This window comes from Saccopteryx leptura, chromosome 3 (genome assembly GCF_036850995.1).
Source record: "Saccopteryx leptura isolate mSacLep1 chromosome 3, mSacLep1_pri_phased_curated, whole genome shotgun sequence".
In the NCBI taxonomy this organism is placed as follows: domain Eukaryota; kingdom Metazoa; phylum Chordata; class Mammalia; order Chiroptera; family Emballonuridae; genus Saccopteryx; species Saccopteryx leptura.
In genome coordinates, this window is record NC_089505.1 from 21880322 (window position 1) to 21901099 (window position 20778).

The window sequence follows — 20778 nt, forward strand, 5'->3', positions numbered from 1 at the left end:
TGTCCTAACATGAAGACGAAGCTTCAGACACAAGAATGCATCTGCTACCCCTCAGTGCATGCTGTAACACTGAACAAAACGTTTCCCTCAGTTCATTAACTCCATCTATCTTTTGCCACCCCTTCGTAAGTTGTTTCATCAACTATAGTACACGCATTTTCACCCACTGTTCTGAGCACAAAAGGATCAAACGGCACACATCCCGCAGCCTAGAGAAAAGAACAGGGTAGTCTTCAAAGAGGTGACTGGGAATGATAATCTGCGTCCCCAATTCCTCAACTTCAAAGCAAACACCCATTACCTTGTGGACAATGCAGCCAGGTTAACACATGACATGTCTCCCCGGTCCTGAACACGTAAGTGCAGAACAAGACCAACACACATAGACAGACATTCTGCAGGAAGGATGCAGACGGCAAACGAGCCAGGAGGGTGGGAAGAATTCATGCCTGCTTTACCTACCGGCGTTGTCCATGTCTCAGGAGTGGCGAGGCGAGTTCTGTAGCCAGGCAGCCGGGAAGCCGGGCTCTTCTCCTGGCTAACGAAGCACCCTGCCCTTCTGCTGATTATCAGTCCTTGCTGGCACACAGAGCGTACTTCATGCACTGTCTGCAGGAGACACCGCCAGGAAATTTATATCTCCAAGGATGACAAACAGCCATTAGCTCCATTACAGGCTGATTAAGAGAGACTGAGCCTATCAAGTGGATACTTGAATCCACTGGGGTTTTCACCTCTGTTCTAAGCTAAGGAGAAAAAAGCAAATCACTGCAATGTGGAGTGTATTGCACATTTCAGAAAAGAAGTGCACATGCTAAGCAGAACCCAGTGCTGTTCCCAAAGATGCCAGAGCAAACATGAGCAGGAAGAGGCAGAGTTAATTAAAAGGTAAAAAAAGGAGCTTTAAAAAATACCATCCATTGTCCTTTCTCTGGGGCTGGTCTAAATGTGGTCCAGCTTTTATCACGGGTATCGCCGAATAACTGGGCAACTTTTTTATTGAAAATATTAAAGTTTTCTTGTACTTGTTGTTACCGTTGTTGGGGATGGGCAAGGATTAGCAGAGAAAACATTTTAAAATAAAAGCTGTCTTCAACCTTTCTGCTCTTCGTATATGCTGCGAAGTTGAATCCTGTCACTCTATTTTGCTTATGCTTTCATCAGAACTAGTGTTTCTATTCCTAGTCAGTATTTCTGCCCACCTAGCCTAACAGAGACATTCAAAGGGCTTTCACTAAATGTCACTAATGATACAAGACATAATGGTCAAAAGATGTCAAGTATGTTACAAGTATGTCTCTAGTATGTTACAATCTGTGGCCATCTTAGGCATAGAAATCTGAAGAGCAAGAGAAATGCATTCACTAATACAGGAAAACCCATTTCACTTCCTTCCTTTAATTTGGCTCTGAAAAGAAGACCCTCCCACACACCCAAAACTGCCTACAATACCAAGGGACAGGGATGGGCAGAGTGCAGAAGAAATCAGATGTCAAGGCCCTGTAACTTTTATGTTACTAGAATGTGAGCATAGCATAACTGTACTTTCTGCATTTTCTCAGATATTGTCAAAAATATTTTACAATGGCCTCATTTAACCTATGACACAGTTAACCCACAGGATGGTAAGATTCTACAGGTTGTTCAGTTTGCTAAGTTTTTAAGAACAGTTCTCAGTGTTCTTTCCCATCAGGGTTGTTGAATTTGAAAAGCAATGCATTTATTTAGCATTTCCTTATGCCATTGGAACTTCTAATGACACATCACTTGCAAATCATCCATAATCTAGTCTTCCATTTCAATAGCTTCTACATATTTTGGGTTTTAATGTAACTTTGGGTTTGCCTGTTACAGATATGGGGTTCTTTTATTTTGTAAGCAAACTACTTCATTTATGATATCAGTACTCATGCAGAAAACTTAAATTTCTCAGTGATTATGCCCTGAGATTTTTATTACCACTATTTTAATTCTGTCACACAATTTTAAGGCTATCTTACTCTATTAATTTCAAAAAAATTCTTCATATGTTTCGAAGAATGCTTGGATCCCGTAAGATTAAAATCACTGTGGCTCCCACACCTCATCTACTTGCCCTGATTACGGCTCCCAGTGACCCAGAGTGTCATCAGTAGAAAATCTAGGGCAAACTGGCTTTTTTTTTTTTAAGGGAGGAGTTAGGGAAATACAAAATATAAAAGAGAGAGAAATACATCATGAAGCCTGAGATTTTGGAAAGGAGTCGATAGGAAGTGCATCTTGACTAAGATGAATCTATTACTATTAGTTATGTATACAGTTCAAAATGTTGTCCTCGGCTCGTTTTATTAATATAGTCAGTCCCCAAATTACAAATAAATTGTGTTCCAAGTGTTTGTTATGCTGGTCATTTGAAAAACAATTTTTCTCCTAAACACTGATTGGGTTCCAAGGACAGACCCTTAAACACTTTAACTCAGGATGTGATTTATATAAGATCCACAATCTCATACACAATTTTAAAATCCAGAAAGTTCTAAAATCTTTTCTTGTCTTTTTAAGTTTGGCTCTAAAATGCATCTGTGTCGCAACCTGAGATGAAGTGATATGAGGTTATTTAAACTCTTTGCTCTTATCTCATGCAGAATGAATAATTATGTTTTGCTAATGAAATGTTGATATTATCAGTTATGGGAATCTGTTCAGATCCTGCTGCAGATGATATCTAATATATAATATACACATTATATTACCGTCTTAAAGTGCAAAAATGCTGAGTTCAGAAACATACCAGACCTCAAGGGTTTCAGGTGATGGACTATCGCCCTTCAGCACAATTTTGCAATTTAAGAGGGTGGGAAAGAATTCTTTCTGGTGGTTTGCCACAGGATCGCCCATCCTCGTTCAGGAACCAACTCCCTCTCTCCCTCTCTCACCTGCCAAGTGCCGAACCTCTCTACCTACCAATGCTGTAAGACATGGACAAGGGGTGGGCAACACAGAGAGAGGTCTAAAAATAATGAAACTCATGTTGAGTGTCTATTAGGGATCAGGATGTTTAAAAACATCCTGCGTACAGTGCCAAGGACGCATCTGCTTTCTGTCTCCCTGCCTCCGCCACCAGCACCACCGCTGTCCCTGCCTGGCGCCCGAGGAAGGCAACGGAGCAGCGAAAAGCCCCAGTGAGGGGGACGTTCTCCTCCAGCTCCGGGGAGAACCCACTCCCCGCCTTGATTCAGTTCAGACCCGCCAGTTAACCTGCTGTCTTCAGGGAATGCCTGATAGGAAGTGTTCACCAGGCCCTTTCTCGCTGTCCCAGAGAAGCTGTGGGGCATTGTAGCAGCATCCATACGCTTAATGTCCGGCATCACATTTTAAATATGAGGCGAGCTGCCATGTTTATTGCCTCTCTCATATGCATATTCCTCAGCTGTCTGAGAATCAGACTAATGTGTTTGAGGCCAATGGTGGTTTGGAGAGCCTGCATCCGGAATAGCCTCAGTGCTGTTCCACCGACAGAAGGAAGGCTGCAACCAATCCTTAGCAGACCAGACCCCGCCTGGTCTTCTAAGGATGGTTTATCTGAGGTTCGGTGTATGGTGTTTGTGACTCTGTCTCTGACCAGCTGAGGTCAGACTCAAGGGCAAGACTACCAGGGGCGTCCAGCCCCGCTTTCAAGTGTATCACTGAGCATCTGTTGATAAAAATACTATATCTAAAAATACTTTATCAGCATCACCCCCCCCCCTTTAAATTTCAAAGGAGAAGAGAATGTCTTCCCTGTGGAGACACTGGGAAGAGTGGAGGGCTGGCGGCAAGCACGCTCTACCTTTCTGATGAAAATCTGAGCCCAGGTGGACCAAGTTCAAATGGATGCCCGTGGCGAACAAGAGGCAGAAACACTCTGCCAAGAGGTGCCGCAGCTCCAGATCATAGGCTAAACATTTAATGGTTTGGCCTTCAGGGGACTAACGGGGTTCTTCTCTACAAAGTGAGACTGTTCCTTAGAATGAAGAAATTAAGAGAATGGATTGCCTACATAATTGTATTGGATGGCACAGCAGGTCCGGACACCCAGATCCAGTGGTGGGATTAGCTGGTTCGCATCGGTTCGGTAGAACCGATACCTAATTTTTTTGTTCAGTTCAGTGAACCGGTTGTTAAAGTGGCACTTGTAATCAGGATTCTCTCTAAGGTGGGTGCCTGGGCAGCCACCCAATGTGGAAATCACAAATTTACATTCCTTCCTCTTTATAACGTTCATCTGTGCAACAGCGTATTGTAAGTGCATGTTGTAATAATGTTCATTCTGTTCATAGGTAAAAAAAAAAAAAAAAATGCAAATGAGGCTGCCGATCAGGAAGCAATATGGAAACATCTAAACAGTCTCATTGTTTTTGTCAGGTATTTCATATTTTTTCATTAATCTTTTAAAACTCTTTCTTATAACATAATCTAGTTTTGTGTACCTCTTCTATTGTTCTTATTTAAGTATTACGTGCATGAGATAATAAACTACCTGTTGGTATACTGCTTTTTTTTTTTTTTTTTTTTTTTTTTTTTCATTTTTCTGAAGCTGGAAACGGGGAGAGACAGTCAGACAGACTCCCGCATGCGCCCGACCGGGATCCACCCGGCACGCCCACCAGGGGCGACGCTCTGCCCACCAGGGGGGCGATGCTCTGCCCATCCTGGGCGTCGCCATGTTGCGACCAGAGCCACTGTAGCGCCTGAGGCAGAGGCCACAGAGCCATCTTTTGCTCCAGTGGAGCCTTGGCTGCGGGAGGGGACGAGAGAGACAGAGAGGAAAGCGCGGCGGAGGGGTGGAGAAGCAAATGGGCGCTTCTCCTGTGTGCCCTGGCCGGGAATCGAACCCGGGTCCTCCGCACGCTAGGCCGACGCTCTACCGCTGAGCCAACCGGCCAGGGCCTGTATACTGCTTTTTATACTTTAAATCAGTGGTCCCCAACCCCCGGGCCATGGACCGGTACCAGTCCATGGGCCATTTGGTACCGCAGAGAAAGAATAAATAACTTACATTATTTCCGTTTTATTTATATTTAAGTCTGAATGATGTTTTATTTTTAAAAAATGACCAGATTCCCTCTGTTACATCCATCTAAGACTCACTCTTGACGCTTGTCTCGGTCACGTGATACATTTATCCGTCCCACCCTAAACGCCGGTCCGTGAAAATATTTTCTGACATTAAACCGGTCCGTGGCCCAAAAAAGGTTGGGGACCACTGCTTTAAATGGTCATCAGGGCAGAGAACTGGTTGTTGGATTATTTGAGTCCCACCGCTGTCCAGATCAGCCCAGCAGACTGTATCCCTTTCTGATTCATACAAAGAAGTCAAGTGCCAGAATATTGACTAGCAATCAGGAAGTCATCAAGCTCACTCCCAGTTCCTTTGGGAACAGATTCTACTGGAAATCTGTTCTGACAAGATTTGGCCACTGCTTTTGTGAGAACAGCTATCAGATACAGAGAGTTTACATGAGCAAAGTGCCTAAATTTACAGCTCTCTTAAGCACTAACCCAAATCCCTAAACTATTAAAAATGAAAAAGTTCACAGGAGAAAGTTTTGCAACCAAAAGTATTTCCAGGAAAAACTGAACAACAACAAAAAGTTACACATATAACTAATATGTTCTATTATTTGGATTTTAGAACAATAGTTGCTTGACATGTCTCTGTTTTCAATTATTCTTAACTGTTTTGAGATTTCTCTCCTGGTGCCAAGCGGGAGGAGAAGGTCTCCTGAATTTCTTTTTAAAGTTTGATTCTCTTTCCTTGTATACAGTCCTTAGATTGTGTCTTCTATTCACACAGACTCAACATCTTAATGCAGAAGCCATGAAACATTTCGGCACACGCAGAGTTTTGCATGGCGTCCAGACCTTGAGCGGCTGGAGCCGTCAGACACAGTCTTCTGACATGTTTTGGACTTTCGGTCAAGGTGGTTTGGTGAGTCTGTGCTTGGACACCAAATACTTATAACAACAGATAAAATATTAAATGGGAAAGTCACAGCTAGACTTGAGAAGCTATATGACCACTTCTGTGAATTGGAAAGGAGACAAAAAAACCTGTGAGCATCTGACTGAGCACGGACTGGGGCTTCCACTGAGGCTTGCTCTGCTCAAGGTGCCCTGTGGTGGTGGCTGGAGACCGGAGGGCACAGCTACTATGTGGTGATGGGTTTAAACGAGCCCCAGTCGAGAGAAGAGGAGTCAAAACTGGCTGGGGGTCAACTTGAATGGGGTTCCCCAACTCAGTGAAGGAAACTGGGAACTACAAGAGGCCTTTGACCTAATTCCAGAAGCCATGGAGTTATAAAGCCTTGATGGGCAGTGGGAGGGTAAATCCTCACAACCAAGAATGAAATAAGATGTGTATGAAACACTAAAAGAAAAATACGAAATCGAAAAGGTGAATATGAGGCAAGAATAAGTGGATGTGGAAAATAACTTGAAGAAGTCTTAGAAAAGAAAGACACATGCCATTTAGACCAACCTGGACTTCTCATTAGCAATCATGGGTGTTTGAAGACAAGATGCAGCATCTAAAAATGATTTCTGAAGGGAAGCTCAATTATAAATCTATAAATCAAAGCAGAATGATATATGCTTACCATTATCCAAATCAACTCATTTACCACTAGAAGGATTAAAAAGAATAGTTTTCAGCAACTTTACATACGTGTTATTATGGCCAATGCTCAAAAAAATTATTGAGTCAGCAGCAATGCAAGCAGGTCACCAGAACACAGAGGACAGCATTTGTCTGATGTGATACTGAACAACTAGCAAAAGGGAGCTCTTGAATCCAACCTTCAGCCAAAACGGTGGCCTGTTGCTTAAAGGGCAGTTATAGCTGCTTGTAGATGAGTCTAGTGCTACAAAACCAGCAAACAAAGGGAAAAACAGGCTCACAGAATCTGACCTGGGAATATGCAGCCCAGACAAATTCTCTCTGCAGGCCATCACTTAGCTGAAAGAATGATGGGTGCCACCCCAACCAGATAGCGAGTTTCCCTCAACCAGCAAATGTCTGGCTGGTGCATGCTGGCTTGACTGAGAGAAGCCTGTCACCCAAACTCACAAAGATGACTGTGTTTAGCAGGTTTTTAGGAAGGGGTCAGATTGCTGTTTTCTAAGATGAGCAATCAAGCGCTGCCAAGAGGCAGTCTAGGCAAATCTAGTCCACTAACATAATCATTTGGTCAGGCCAGACCTTGAAAACTTTAGTCAAGGCATCTACTCTTGTTTGCCAAAGTCCCCACCATTCCTTATTGTCTTATATTGAGTTGTACATGTATACACGAACTGCCTGCTTCCTAAAAGCATCTGTGCCCAAGTCAACGGAATGAACTAATACCCTCTCAAATCCTTTCCAGACTCGTGGTTTTATAAAGAAAGGGTTGATGTTTTAGCCATCTGAACAGCATGGGAAGGGGGAAAGTTTAGGCTAGGCTTTAATGAGCTGTTCCCACAGGCTGGCAACCGGAAACAGTTCTTCTGTGGGCTACCTTGCTGGGTGTCATCAAACAAGGTATCCTGGTTCTACATAACTTAAATTTAAGTGGACAAACATTTCTTTATTAATAAGATGTTTTTTAACATGGAAAATGCCTTACCAATCATAAATTGATTACCTCTGCTATAATCTACAGTCTATGAAAACAGGAAGCTAATCAGTCTTCATAACTCTGAGAACACTACCAGGTGCTCAGTAGTCCTGTTTAGGATGATACACGACCACATAGATGATGCAGAGACAAATAAACAAACATTGGGGCCAGACAAGGCCCATTCTCAATTTTAGCCATTTCACATTTCATCAAGTGGAGAATTCCATCATGCTTATAAAGTTCTGGTTAGTTTCTCACTCATTCATCAATGTCTGCCCCTGATCTCCTTAAATAGCCCAAAGAAAATTTTGTTTCCTCTTACGCAGGTACACTTGGCCATCTCTTAGTAAACGATGGGTAAGTGCGATCGATACTCCCTTAGCCCTCAGATAAACTGGAGGTGATTCCGCTTCACCTCGCTGCTGTTATTGCCTCAGCCAGGTACACACTGAAGGAAGAACTGGAGGCTACCTGAGTTTTTCACATTAACCCAGGACCCCAAGAGCAACATGCTGAGTACAAAGAAGGTAATCAACACATGCCTGGCTTATTTAACTGGGAACTAAGTTCTCAGGCTCATCCCACTAAGACCCTTGTTCTGAGGAAGTGAGGGAAAAGATCCTACCTATTAATTACTAGGAGGATTCTCATGTGCTGACTAGTCACATCACTAAACCACCACTAAACTCGGCACCTGTAACAGTGAGCAATAACACCAGCCACCTAAATGGTTCTAGGAGGACTTGTTAGGACCCCTGCAAACATCTAGCCACAGTTTTAGGGGAATGTAAGGTCAAGTGATTCCTCCAAGACAACTGTAGGAAAGGTCCTGGGAGCCGCGTGGGGGTGGTGGGTGGTGGTGGAATATTTGTCTTTGACGTGAGGGTCAAGACAAGGAAAGGCACTGGAGAACAATCAGGGTTTAACCAGGTTCCAACCCAGAGCAGGGAAATGTGCCAAGACGGGAGCCTTTGTGGTTGTTCCCACGGAAGGAATTAGCAGTCCTTGGACTGCTTTCTCCACTGGGTTCCCAGCTCTGTTTTCAATTCGTGTTTCCCATTGTCTTTTTACCTGTATTAGCTTCTTGTTGCAACTGCAATAAATTACCAAAATTTAGTGGCTTATACCAACCTAAATTTATTCTTATTGTCCTGGAGGTCAGAAGTTGGAAATGAGTCTTAAGCAGCTAGAGTCAAGGTAGCAGCAAGCTGAATTCCTTCTGGAGGCTCCAGGGGAGAATCTATTCCTTGTCTCATCCAACTTCTAGCAGCGGCTGGCATTCCTTGGCTCATGGCCACATCACTCCCAGTTCTATCTCTGCTGTTGTACTGCCTTTCCTTCTTCAGACCTTCTTGCCTCTCTCTTACAAGGGCCATTGTGATTACATTGAGCTCAAAAGAATAATCCAGGACAATGTCCTCAACTCAAGATTTTTTTTTTATTCATTTTAGAGAGGAGAGAGAAAGGGAGAGAGAGAGACAGAGAGGGAGAGAGAGAGAAGGTGAGGAGGAGCTGGAAGCATCAACTCCCATATGTGCCTTGACAAGGCAAGCCCAGGGTTTCAAACTGGCGACCTCAGCATTTCCAGGTCGACGCTTTATCCACTGCGCCACCACAGGTCAAGCCTCAACTCAAGATTTTTAAATTAATTACATCTATACAGTCTCCCTTTCCCATGTAAAGCAACATAGTCACAAATTCTGGAGATTAGGATGCTGGAGCCATGATTCAGCCTACCTTATCATTGTCTTCACAAGCTCCATGTCATAAGCAAGTTATCTTAGTGAAAGTTCTCTCTCCTTGGGAACCGTTCAGACTGCTGCCCCCCTGGTATACCTGAGGTTGGTTAATAGGTTGAAAATATGGTAGGCGGTGGGAGGAATATCTAAAGGGGCACCAATAGTGGAATCTACTCAGGTAACAAAAGGGTATTTAGCAGAGAAAGGGGTAAAGGAATGATGAAGAATGAGCTTGGGGGAATTCTAAGAGTCTAACTCCATATGGCATTCAGAAAGCTGGATCCAGGATATCCCTTAGGCTATCACCAAAAGAGTTTAGTCCAATGCTGGATTGAGTTTAAAAACCTTTCAGCAAGGGCACAGCTACAACTGTGAGTTATATGAGGGAGAATCAAACCTCCCAAACCCTGTATCACTGGCTCCTCAACAAGAAACACAGACAGCAGAACAGAAATGCAGGAGTCAGAAGTCTGCACAGATGACATCTGCAAAATATATATATCTTGTTCTGACCTCGTATACCCACACGGGTGTGTGGATTGTAGGGAGTGCGGGCTTCACTTTATCTTTAGGAAGATGTACAGGTAGAGGATGATATTCGCCCTGAGTAAAAGAAGTCATATTTAACCATTTAATGAAGATGCATGAAGACTTCACTACTTTCTTGGAAGCCGGTATTATGTGTCAGCTGTTTAAGGCGAGTAAGCAAAGCCACTGAGGAACCTTGACCTCCCAGGATGCCCCAAAGGAGGGAAAGCAATCAGCTCAGCTCAGAAATGCATTTCTTTATTTCTCGGAGGCTAGGGTGAGTAACTGTCTCCCTGGTAATCATCCCTGTTCCTCCCTACAATGGGTTTTCTTAAGATAAAAATGAACGAGCTCTTCCACGTTACAGAACGTGGGAACACAGGGTCAAACCGAGGGCAAGGGGAAGAAAGAAAGAGCCGGAGAGCACAGCAGAGTGATGTGGCCTTGCTCTGGGCACCGGGAGCAAAGCAAAGGCAGGAAGGAGGCAGGAGTGGGGGCAGCTCTGCCAGCAATGGGACCTGGTGGCTCGGAACACAAGACAGAGACAGAGAGGGAGTGGGCCAGCCGAGGGAGGTCACAGGACTCGCAGCAGGTCCTCATCGTTGGATGCCAGGAGTCTAACAGAGAGATCTGGTATTTCCATAGCAAAAACCATTCAGTTGCTGAAAAAGACTACATTATCCATTCAGAAACGTTTGCTGTAAATATTTATTACTGATGCTCTGATACAAACACAAATAAGACTGTCCCTTTTTTTTTTTTTTTTTCATTTTTCTGAAGCTGGAAACAGGGAGAGACAGTCAGACAGACTCCTGCATGAGCCCGACCGGGATCCACCTGGCACGCCCACCATGGGGCGATGCTCTGCCCACCAGGGGGCGATGCTCTGCCCATCCTGGGCATCGCCATGTTGCGACCAGAGCCACTCTAGCGCCTGAGGCAGAGGCCACAGAGCCATCCCCAGCGTCCGGGCCATCTTTGCTCCAATGGAGCCTTGGCTGCGGGAGGGGAAGAGAGAGATAGAGAGGAAAGCACGGCAGAGGGGTGGAGAAGCAAATGGGCGCTTCTCCTGTGTGCCCTGGCCGGGAATCGAACCCGGGTCCTCCGCACGCTAGGCCAACGCTCTACCGCTGAGCCAACCGGCCAGGGCTAAGACTGTCCCTTTGCTAGTGAAGCCCAGGTAGATGGGAGCCTCTATAACAGGATATAACCACCGAGAGGGAAACCTTATGAAAAAGGACGACCAGCTGAGTTAACCACCCTCAGCTTAGAAAATGGAACATATGCTAAAAAGACAGGGTATCAAGACTGCGAGGCGACAAGGAACAGAGTGAGATCCAGATGTGTTCTGCTGGAGACAGGGAAAGTACATATTTCCCATGGTCAATTTTGCAGGACCAATGATCAAGATTCAATTACCATTTGCACGGTGCTGTAAAATATCTGTACTTCATCTGAGATAGTGAAGTTTAAATTACTTAAGTTTGCTGATTAGTAAACTGTGTTAACTTTATATAGTCTCTGCAGACTGCATAATTCTCAAATACAGTATGTTCTTAGTAAAGTACTGTTTTAAAAGTCTCCAGTAACTATTGCTTACATAAGAAATAGTTTGAACCATGGGGAAAACTTAAAAAGAGTCTGACAGGAACAAACTCTTCTCTAATTGAGTCTACCTATATCCCACCTACTCAAAGACAGGAAGGGAAGAGGAAAAGGTTGCAGAATTAACATTAAAATAGTAACATCAGCCTGCAGTGATTCACCACTGTGTTTATCTTTAACAGGCTAAATTAAGTAGAACATGATGGCAACAGTCTTTTTCTTTATTCTAACAGCATTCTTTCTCTCCTCAAAAAAACAACAACAAAACAAACTCTAGTCCCCTTTCTGGAAGCCTTTCCTGGGAACTAGAATTAAGGTAGGGTATTGTTCCCTTAAAAGGTGGATAAAATTTTCAATTTACAATTTCAAATGTGAACATCAAAATAAACTCCCCGGCATGGAACTTGCAGTTGGCACCAGTTTACCAAGGCATTCTACAGTGTTTGCTCTGGGCACGTCTTACAGCTTGCTCCGTGAAAGTCTGAATTAAAAATATGTTAGCTCATCAGTCATTTGAGTCTGGAAACATTTAAATAATTAAGCTCTAAACCGAGTCAGCAACATAGAATGCTCATGACCCTGGAGATGTCCCGGGCCTTGTCTGCTGTGCTCAACAGATAAAAAACAAAAACAAAAAAAACTCCCCCCAAAGTCAAGTAAATGTGGCATGAAACCCTCCACTCAGCAAATGTGGCACAAACCCCTCCACTTAGTTTCATGCCGAATAAAGCTAGAATATCAGAAGGGTGCCACCCACGCTCCTGCCTTTACCTCATTAACCTTTAGTGTGTCGTTTGACATAGTTACCTTAGTTCATACATATTTTAGTGACCATCGCCTAATTGTACCTACTAATGAGTAACATCCTTCCTTGCCCATCTATATTTTGCATCAAATGCGTCACACCTTGTAACGGGTTCTAAATTTGTTCTTACTACAAGACTCTAAAATAGGCTTGCTTCTAAAACCCAGTTTGAAAAGGTAACAGGAAAAGACTGACTTTAGGAAGCTGTATGTTATTCATAAAATCATTATGGAATAGCCTTCATTTCAGAATGTCTATCCTCAGCTGATGTGTGTTTGCAAAGAAGCTCTGCTAAATGAACGAGCTGATTGGGAGAAGAGAGCCCCAACCATGGCAGACACGCCCACGGCCCCGCCCACCCCGCCCACCCCGCCCACAGCCTGGTTAATGAGGGCAGAGCCGGGCCAAGTCCTCTGTCATGGCTCCAGCACCATCTCCGGGCACAGGAGCGGGAGCCAAGGTCAGCCTGCCCAGAAGCACAGGCTGCTGGCTCCACACCAGTTGATGGCAAGCTGTAGAGGATGCAGAGCTTGGCCAACTCGGTCGTACCAAGGCCGGTGCTGAGGCCGATGCCAGGGCTTACCCCCTGGACCAAAATCAAGTCGAGGGCTTTTCCTATCTCACTTCCTCGGAGGCAGCAGCCACCCCCTGTCTTCGTTTAGGAGACAACTAGTGGCATTCGATGTATGCCAACGCTTGAGAATTGTTTCCAGATTCCACCAGAATAGTTTCATTGGTTCTAAACACAAGTAGTTTACCTGGAATGGCTTTTCAGATGCGCGGCAGTCAGAAACACACACTTGGTTTATGAATTCATTCCATCAGCACTCACTGAGGACGGATGCAGACTCAGTGCGCCCGAGGGGCGGGGACTCTACAGCGCACTGGCCGCGGCTCGGAGAAGTCACGGAGAGAAAACAGGAGAAAAGACAAATCCAAGTTGCTGATGGAAGTCCACACCCCATTTGCCCAAATACTGAGATGTTAGAAAATCAAGCTAAGAAACTGTTAGCTGAAATACATTCTATCCTCCAACCTTGGCAAATGTACCTTCATAATGACCTGGAACGTGGCCAGGCTGAGAGCCGGTTCTGGCCCGAGGCCCGTCCTTCTCTGCCCATCCCAGGTCTGCCCCGCACTGTGACAGCTGGCCGCCACACTCTTATCCCCATGCGTACTGCCTGTCAACACACCCGACAAACAGCCATCCCTAGGTGATGCTGTGGTCTGGGGGTACAAACACCAGCAGTTCAGTCTGCCCACACCCTGAAGATGGGTCTGGGGAACCAGCCCAGGTGGGCTTTAGAAATGGGCTGACGGCTATCTGGACCCCAGATGCCCAAGGCATGGCCTAGGAGAGGGGTTAGGCTCTGGGAAGCACATTCCCTGCCCTGTGGGAGGGAGTAACTAGAGTAGGGACTCCTCCTGCCTGAGTGGGGAGGCAGCACTATCATCCGTCTATACCCAAGACCTCTGAGAAGTCCTTAATCCCACTTGACCTTCACCGGTCTTAGGTGAGAGGCCCACGGAGGTCACTGCTGTGTCCTACCTCCTTCCTGAACTTGTAGCCTTCCTCAATGCCACATTCAGGCTGCTCTGGGTTGGGTACCTGGAAACATTCCGTGCTCTCACATAACTCACGCCCCTGGTCTCACTAGCGTGTCCTCTGCTCGGCCAGGCACTTGATGACACACTCCGGCAGCTGGCTTAGAATACCATGCAGATGTTTCTTTTTCTTTCTCAACGTGTTTGATGCAGGGTCACTCCAGAGTGTCCTAAATGTGTCTGGGTCTGTCTGCCTCCAGGATTCTCCTCAAGTAATTCTTTGCAGTCTTTTATCTTAAGCCAGGCCTAGGCTTATGAAACTCAGCGGCCAAGAGTTGGCGTCACTGTTCTCTGCATTCTGCTCCGTTGCCCTGGCCTACAGAAGTGAGTGCAGCAGGCCCCAGCTGCCTGGGCTAAAGGAGACACCACACGGAGCAAAGAATTATGAGAAAAGAAATCTGTTAACATTTCAAAAATTATTGCCTCCAAAACTTACACGATACTATTGGAAGAGATGCTGTCCTTTGTATTCAAATATAATTATACTGGCCCGCTGTCCGTGGGATAGAAATGTAGAGTTTTTCTTGCCAGTGGGTGTGGATTTGTTCCATTCCGTCCATGGTCTCAGCCAGTCCACCCAGCAACAAGCACATGGCGAGATGGCCATCTGGATCGGGGATGGAGAAGGCCACACAACAGAGCAAACTAATCCACCCGCACGAAGACCCCATAATAGACCGTTCTCGTGAACTGAATTTCTTTGCCACAGTAACCTCAGCTAAAAAAAGACACAAGGCCTTTTCTTTCTTAGATCTTCAGCTACAACAGAGGAGACAGCTTGTTCCTGTTATTAAATAAATAAATAATTAATTAAAAATCCCATTGGAACGTTAAACTCCTGGAGTGATATTTAAGCCTAAAAAGTTTACCGAATGGTCTTTGCTTGGTGGAGTTTCTTTCCTTTCTCTTCTTCAATAGCACCCACTCGTGATCACAACTGCCTATTGACTGTGCCACCCAGAATACTGTAATTAGCTTTCTAACACCGATTTCATATAAAGGCGCATAAATAACATGGGGAGGTGAAATACTATGTTTTTCTTAATTAGTGTCTTAAAATAACAGATGTAAGCAGCTACATGCTGGTAGACATTTGTTCTAAAAGTACATTTAAAGTCAGAGACTGGCATTCGCCTCTGAACAATTTAACCGGAAGGACTTGTGTGAAAACTGTGATGTTTCTATGAATGTGGATATTTTAGCTTCATGGTTGTGAGCTCCTCAACAGTCAACAGCATCTGCAACACATTTAAAGTATCGTCCCTATGTAAAAATTAGTTTTATTAAAAACCTATAGATTTGTTTTGTTTTGTTTTGGGTTTTTTTGGTATTTTTCTGAAGCTGGAAACGGGGAGAGACAGTCAGACAGACTCCCGCATGCGCCCGACTGGGATCCGCCCGGCACGCCCACCAGGGGCGACGCTCTGCCCACCAGGGGGCGATGCTCTGCCCCTCCGGGGCGTCGCTCTGCCGCGACCAGAGCCACTCTAGCGCCTGGGGCAGAGGCCAAGGAGCCATCCCCAGCGCCCGGGCCATCTTTGCTCCAATGGAGCCTCAGCTGCGGGAGGGGAAGAGAGAGACAGAGAGGAAGGAGGGGGGGGGGGGTGGAGAAGCAAATGGGCGCTTCTCCTATGTGCCCTGGCCAGGAATCGAACCCGGGTCCCCCGTACAACAGGCCGACGCTCTACTGCTGAGCCAACCGGCCAGGGCCAAAAAAACTATAGGTTTTTATGAATGTAAGACCACCCAAAATTTCAGTTCTAATGTAAATTAAATATATTTTCCAATAGGTATATTTTCTTTAATCACAAAGTACTGGCGGACTAACCATTTTTAAACTCTTACTGTTGATTTTAATTGCTGAGCACAGAGTATTAATCACTATAATATTTTATACTAAACTCAACCTGTGTATAATTATTATTATTTTTTTAAATACATTATTGGGTTAGGCTATAAACATTCTGCCTAGGAATTTTTCATCTATATTTACTGTCATTTTCCTTTCTGGCTTTAGAATGAGCTGGAGTATATTTTATCATTACCTATAATATAAAATGGTTTGTGTAAGATTAGTGTTATGGGCTGAATTGTGTTTCAGACGTTGAAAGTCAAAGCCCCAGTGCATCAGTATGTGACTGTATTTGGAGATTGGACCTTTAAAGAACTGATTAAGTGGCCCTGGCCGGTTGGCTCGGCCTGGCGTGTGGAAGTCCCAGGTTCGATTCCCGGCCAGGGCACACAGGAGAGGCGCCCATCTGCTTCTCCACCCCTTCCCCTCTCCTTCCTCTCTGTCTCTCTCTTCCCCTCCCACAGCGAGGCTCCATTGGAGCAAAGATGGCCCCGGCGCTGGGGATGGCTCCTTGGCCTCTGCCCCAGGCGCTGGAGTGGCTCTGGTCGCGACAGAGCGACGCCCCCTGGTGGGCAGAGCGTCGCCCCCCTGGTGGGCGTGCCAGGTGGATCCCGGTCGGGCGCATGCGGGAGTCTGACTGTCTATCCCCGTTTCCAGCTTCAGAAAAATACAAAAAAAAAAAAAAAAAAAAAAAGAACTGATTAAGTTAAAATGAGGCCGTTAGGATATACCCTAATCCAATTTGACTGGTGTTATGAAAAGAGGAAATTTGAACACACAAATAGACGCCCATGCATAGAGGAAAGACCGTGTGAGGACGCAAATAGAAGGCAGCCATCCGTCTGCAAGACAAGGCGAGAGGTCATGGAAGAAACCAAACCTGCCAACACCCTTGCTCCTGGACTTCTAGCTTCCATAAATTTCTCTTATTTAAGTTATCCAGTCTAGTTTTGTGTTATAGCAGCCCTAGCAAACTAATATAATTAGAAGGACCTGTTTCTTGAATGCCGAGTAGAACTCAACGAGTAAAATCTTTTGGGTCTGGTGAAACATTTTGATCATGGATTCAAGCTAGTTAATATTTATAAGACTTTGTGAATTTCTATTTCTTCTGAGCCAGTTGGGGTAAGTTAAATTTTTTTAGAACATGTACATTTAATTTGTTCTCAAGGTTATTGGAATCAAATTGTTTATAATATGCTCTTGCTATCTTGAAATCCCCGTAATCTCTATAGGTCTGTTTCTTTTACATTTATAATATTGTTTATTGTTGCTTATTTTCTCTCTCTTTTGCAGATATTTCCAGATGTGTCATTCCCATTTGTCTCATCAGAGAACCCACTTTGCCTTTGTTGACCCTCATATATTTGTCTTCTCTTTCATTAATTCTTACATTTATCTTTATCCTTTCCTTCTTCTTTGTGTTGATTACAGAAAAGTCTTATTCTGAGGACTGACATTTGGGACATCTAGTGTACATTACTGGTTTTCAAACTCTACTCTGTAAGATCCTATGATATTCTCCAGTGGTGTCTCAGAGATGACTTGACCCCCATTGAGAAAGTTCAGCTGTTTTCGTCAAAGCAGCTTTACTTTTAACAGTTTCACACATAGGATTCCCATAAAGTTTGGGGAAAACAGGTTGCATTTTTAAAATAAGAATATCTTTTTAAAAATTAGAAGAATACTGAAGGACTGAGACCATGAGATCTATTTCTCTCATATTATATAACTTTAGCATGTATTTCATTTTCTTCTTTTCCAAGTGAGAGGAGGGAAGATGGAGAGACAGAATCTTGCATGCACCCCAATCAGGATCCACTCAGCAACCTCCATCTGGGGCCGATGCTCTGCCCATCTGGGACTATGCTCATAACTGAGCTATTTTTAGTGCCTGATGCTAAGGTTCCACAGAGCCATCCTCAGCACCTGGGCCCAATGCACTCAAACCAAATGAGCCATGGCTGTGGGAGGAGAAGTGAGAGAGAGAAAAAGAGAGAGAAGGGTAAGGGTGAGGGGTGGACAAGCAGGTGATCGCTTTTTTTGTGTGTCCTGACTGGGAATTGAACCCAGGACATCCACACATTGGGCTGATGCTCTACTACTGAGAGTAAATATGATGATACACATATTTCTATTGCCAACATAGGGAGTTACTAAGTACCAGTTTATAGCTAGGAAAATTTCTCCACATTTGTCAATGACAGAACCCTTCTAAACTAGGATCCTGTTAATTCTATCTACACTTATAAGATCAATGATATTAAGTATAAAAGGATATAGAAGATCTTTCACTGCCAGTAATATTTAGAATTTGTGCTGAGTATTGGAGTAATCTTTTATCTAAAAAAAACCCCCTTCAAGTAGAGTTCCAATGGGATGGAGGAAAGAATCGTGTTTCTTAATTTCAATACAACTTTCTTGCTTTGAATTTTTTTCATCAGTTTGTTGAATATCTCCATGAAAACGTATCCCAGCTTTTTGTAAAGACTGCAGATGTACTCTTTTAACTTAATCTTGAATGAGTTGTTAACAGGCTTTGGGTTTCATTATTTCATTGTAGATCACAACCATAAACAATTTCATATTACTGAGAGATGCGTTAAGAATAATATGGGATTTTATTTTCTTAGTATAAAACTTTAAATAAGATTAATTCATCTAATATATACCGTGGACAGAAGTAATTTATAGACTTACCTATATGATTGGGCATATAGTCTAAAAATGTTTCTTTAATGTTTGTATCATACTCATTGTCAAAAAAATAAAGTGTGGTTTCTTAGAAAAATAAGTAAAAACTCATGCTCTAGAACAGGATTGAGTCTTCTTTACAACTATCTCTTTTTTTATACTTGCAGCTAAGAAATTTGATTTAAAATTTAGAATAATTATCATATCTTGCCACCACGGTTAATAGATGATTATCTGTCTTCAGGCAGATGTTGTGGATTTCACAAACCAGGAGCACTTAATTAGCTGAAACTGCTACCTAATTACCATGAGGAAAAAAAATGACTTGACAACAACAAAAATCTAATATGCTGACTTGGTCAATCTTCATTATTGTAACACATGGTGCTAGAACATCATTGAAGACGTGCAAACTTTCAGAACGTCTGAAGGAAGATTTCAGCTAACGCAGCATGATGGATCCTTGTCAGGTCAACTTACAATCAGATATACCACGGTTCCTTTGAGCTGTGTGGCCAACTGGTACTATTTGCCCTTAAAAGTATCCAAAATAAAAACTTCTTTTGCATTCGATATGATGCAGAAGGCCTGTGTCTCATCCAAGCACTAGATAATGTGTTTATATTTTGTTTTAAAGAAAAAAGAATCTGTTTCTTCAATGAAGCGATAGCATCCCCAGGTTAAAATCCCTTGTTTCTGAGCTCATCCACTACCCCCCCCCCAGCATTTAGGACATTAATTATCTGGCCCAATGGACATTTGAAACAAATCAGCTAAGAAGGCTCGTTCTTCCACGTCATTATGAAGGGTTCTGGGACACAGTCACTGGAGGAGTTCATTCTCTCACATTTGTTGAGCACCTGTCAGGTGTCTAGCCCACTGATAACCAGGGGAGATCCCTGCCTTCGCTGGGCTTGCCTTCCAATCCTGGGCAGTCTCTTTCAGAACCCAGTACTTCCATGATGACACCACCAGCCTCCTGTATTGCTCCCGGAGCTGCAGTGCCCATGTTGTACCCTGCGTAGTAAGGGGCTCTAACAACTCTGGTTCTGATCCAATTCTCCGCTCCTTACGCCCTGGGTCAACAGTGAACCTGGTTCCCAGTTTCTGATGGGTTGTCCTTGTCCTATCTGCTATCTGTTCCCACTTGGAACAGAGATTTTTGCCTACATTAAGTCAATCTTACCCTGAGATGTCAAGTTGCCTTCCAACCCGTTTCTGGTGGCTGGAATCCTGCCCCAATAGACAGATCTGCGTCCTGACCCTGCTTGGCGGGGTTCCCAGCATTCTCCCCCGCCCAGATTTTTTTTTCACGGACCTCCACCTGCATGTTGGTGCAGATGTGGTTCCCGCCCAGCTGAGCTCCACTCTCAGTCCCTGCAGTCGGTTAAGATGTTTCTACTAGTTCCCCTCAGTGTGCAGGCTTAGTGCCGAATCCCGGTCCTACCCAACTACCACACCACAGTTGCTGATTAAATACTCATACGTTTCTCCCCCTTGAGTTGTGATGAGCAAGCCTAGAGTGGTGGGGCTTCCATCATCTGGTAAAGACAAAGCAGGCTCTGGATGTGCAGAAGAGAATGCCAGCATCTTCTTCTCCATGGCTCCCAGATAGACGCCCTGCTCTCCCCTGCTGCTGCAGTCCCACTTTGTATGACCTGCCTATTACTCTGATCCCCAAGAAGGAAGCTTCTGCCCTCGCCTCAGGCAGTCCCTCAAACCCTATACTCTCCCTCCCTGTGAGAGCAATGACAGATATGGTGATCCAGAGTCTGACAGTCCCTGGGCCAGGTTTTGTTAGTGAAGAGGTCACTATGCTGACAGATAATATACATCGGCTCATTTCTTACATCATGTAGCAGAAAGTGACCAAGGTTTGTTGAATAATTCCATCAGACCCTATATATCATTTGAACCCCCTGAGGTCTTCCAGGCTGGACGAAACCGTGCCTGAGCATCTCCAGGGAAGGCTATCCAGTAAAGCCAGCCTCTTCTGGTGCCACGACTAGAGATAAGGTGATGCCCTACTTAAGTCAGACATGGCCTGTTCCACCTTTACCCTTTTTCCTCTAGAACCAGGACCACGTGGTCTTCCTTTGAAGTAGTAGCTGGGGCCAATCCTTTCTGGGTGTGCAATGAAGGGATTCAGATGTCCAACACTCTGAGATCAAACATCAAGTCACTTTTCCATTGATGTCTGTTCCTATCTGGGTCCCCAATTTTCTGTCCCAACTGCTCATTACTGCGTGGATCCCAAGAACTGATCCACCTGGACCCCCAAATCTAACAGTTGGCTCTTAAGGCCAAATCCCTTTCTTGATTACCTGCCTAATA

At 44.4% G+C, this 20778-nt stretch overlaps 1 protein-coding gene across 3 annotated transcripts in view; it reads right to left on the bottom strand.

Moving 5' to 3' along the window:
* The window catches only part of PHACTR2 (phosphatase and actin regulator 2), a 245767-nt gene that overhangs the window by 169497 nt on the left and 55492 nt on the right, over nucleotides 1-20778 (bottom strand). Inside the window, exon 1 of one of the 3 annotated variants that reach the window (XM_066373083.1) lies at nucleotides 463-677. The exons of the other annotated variants lie outside the window; for them this stretch is intronic. Coding sequence (XP_066229180.1) covers nucleotides 463-475 — 13 coding nt within the window. The 5' untranslated portion in view covers nucleotides 476-677. Of the gene's footprint in view, nucleotides 1-462; nucleotides 678-20778 lie in introns of those variants that run through there. 3 annotated transcript variants of the gene reach the window in all.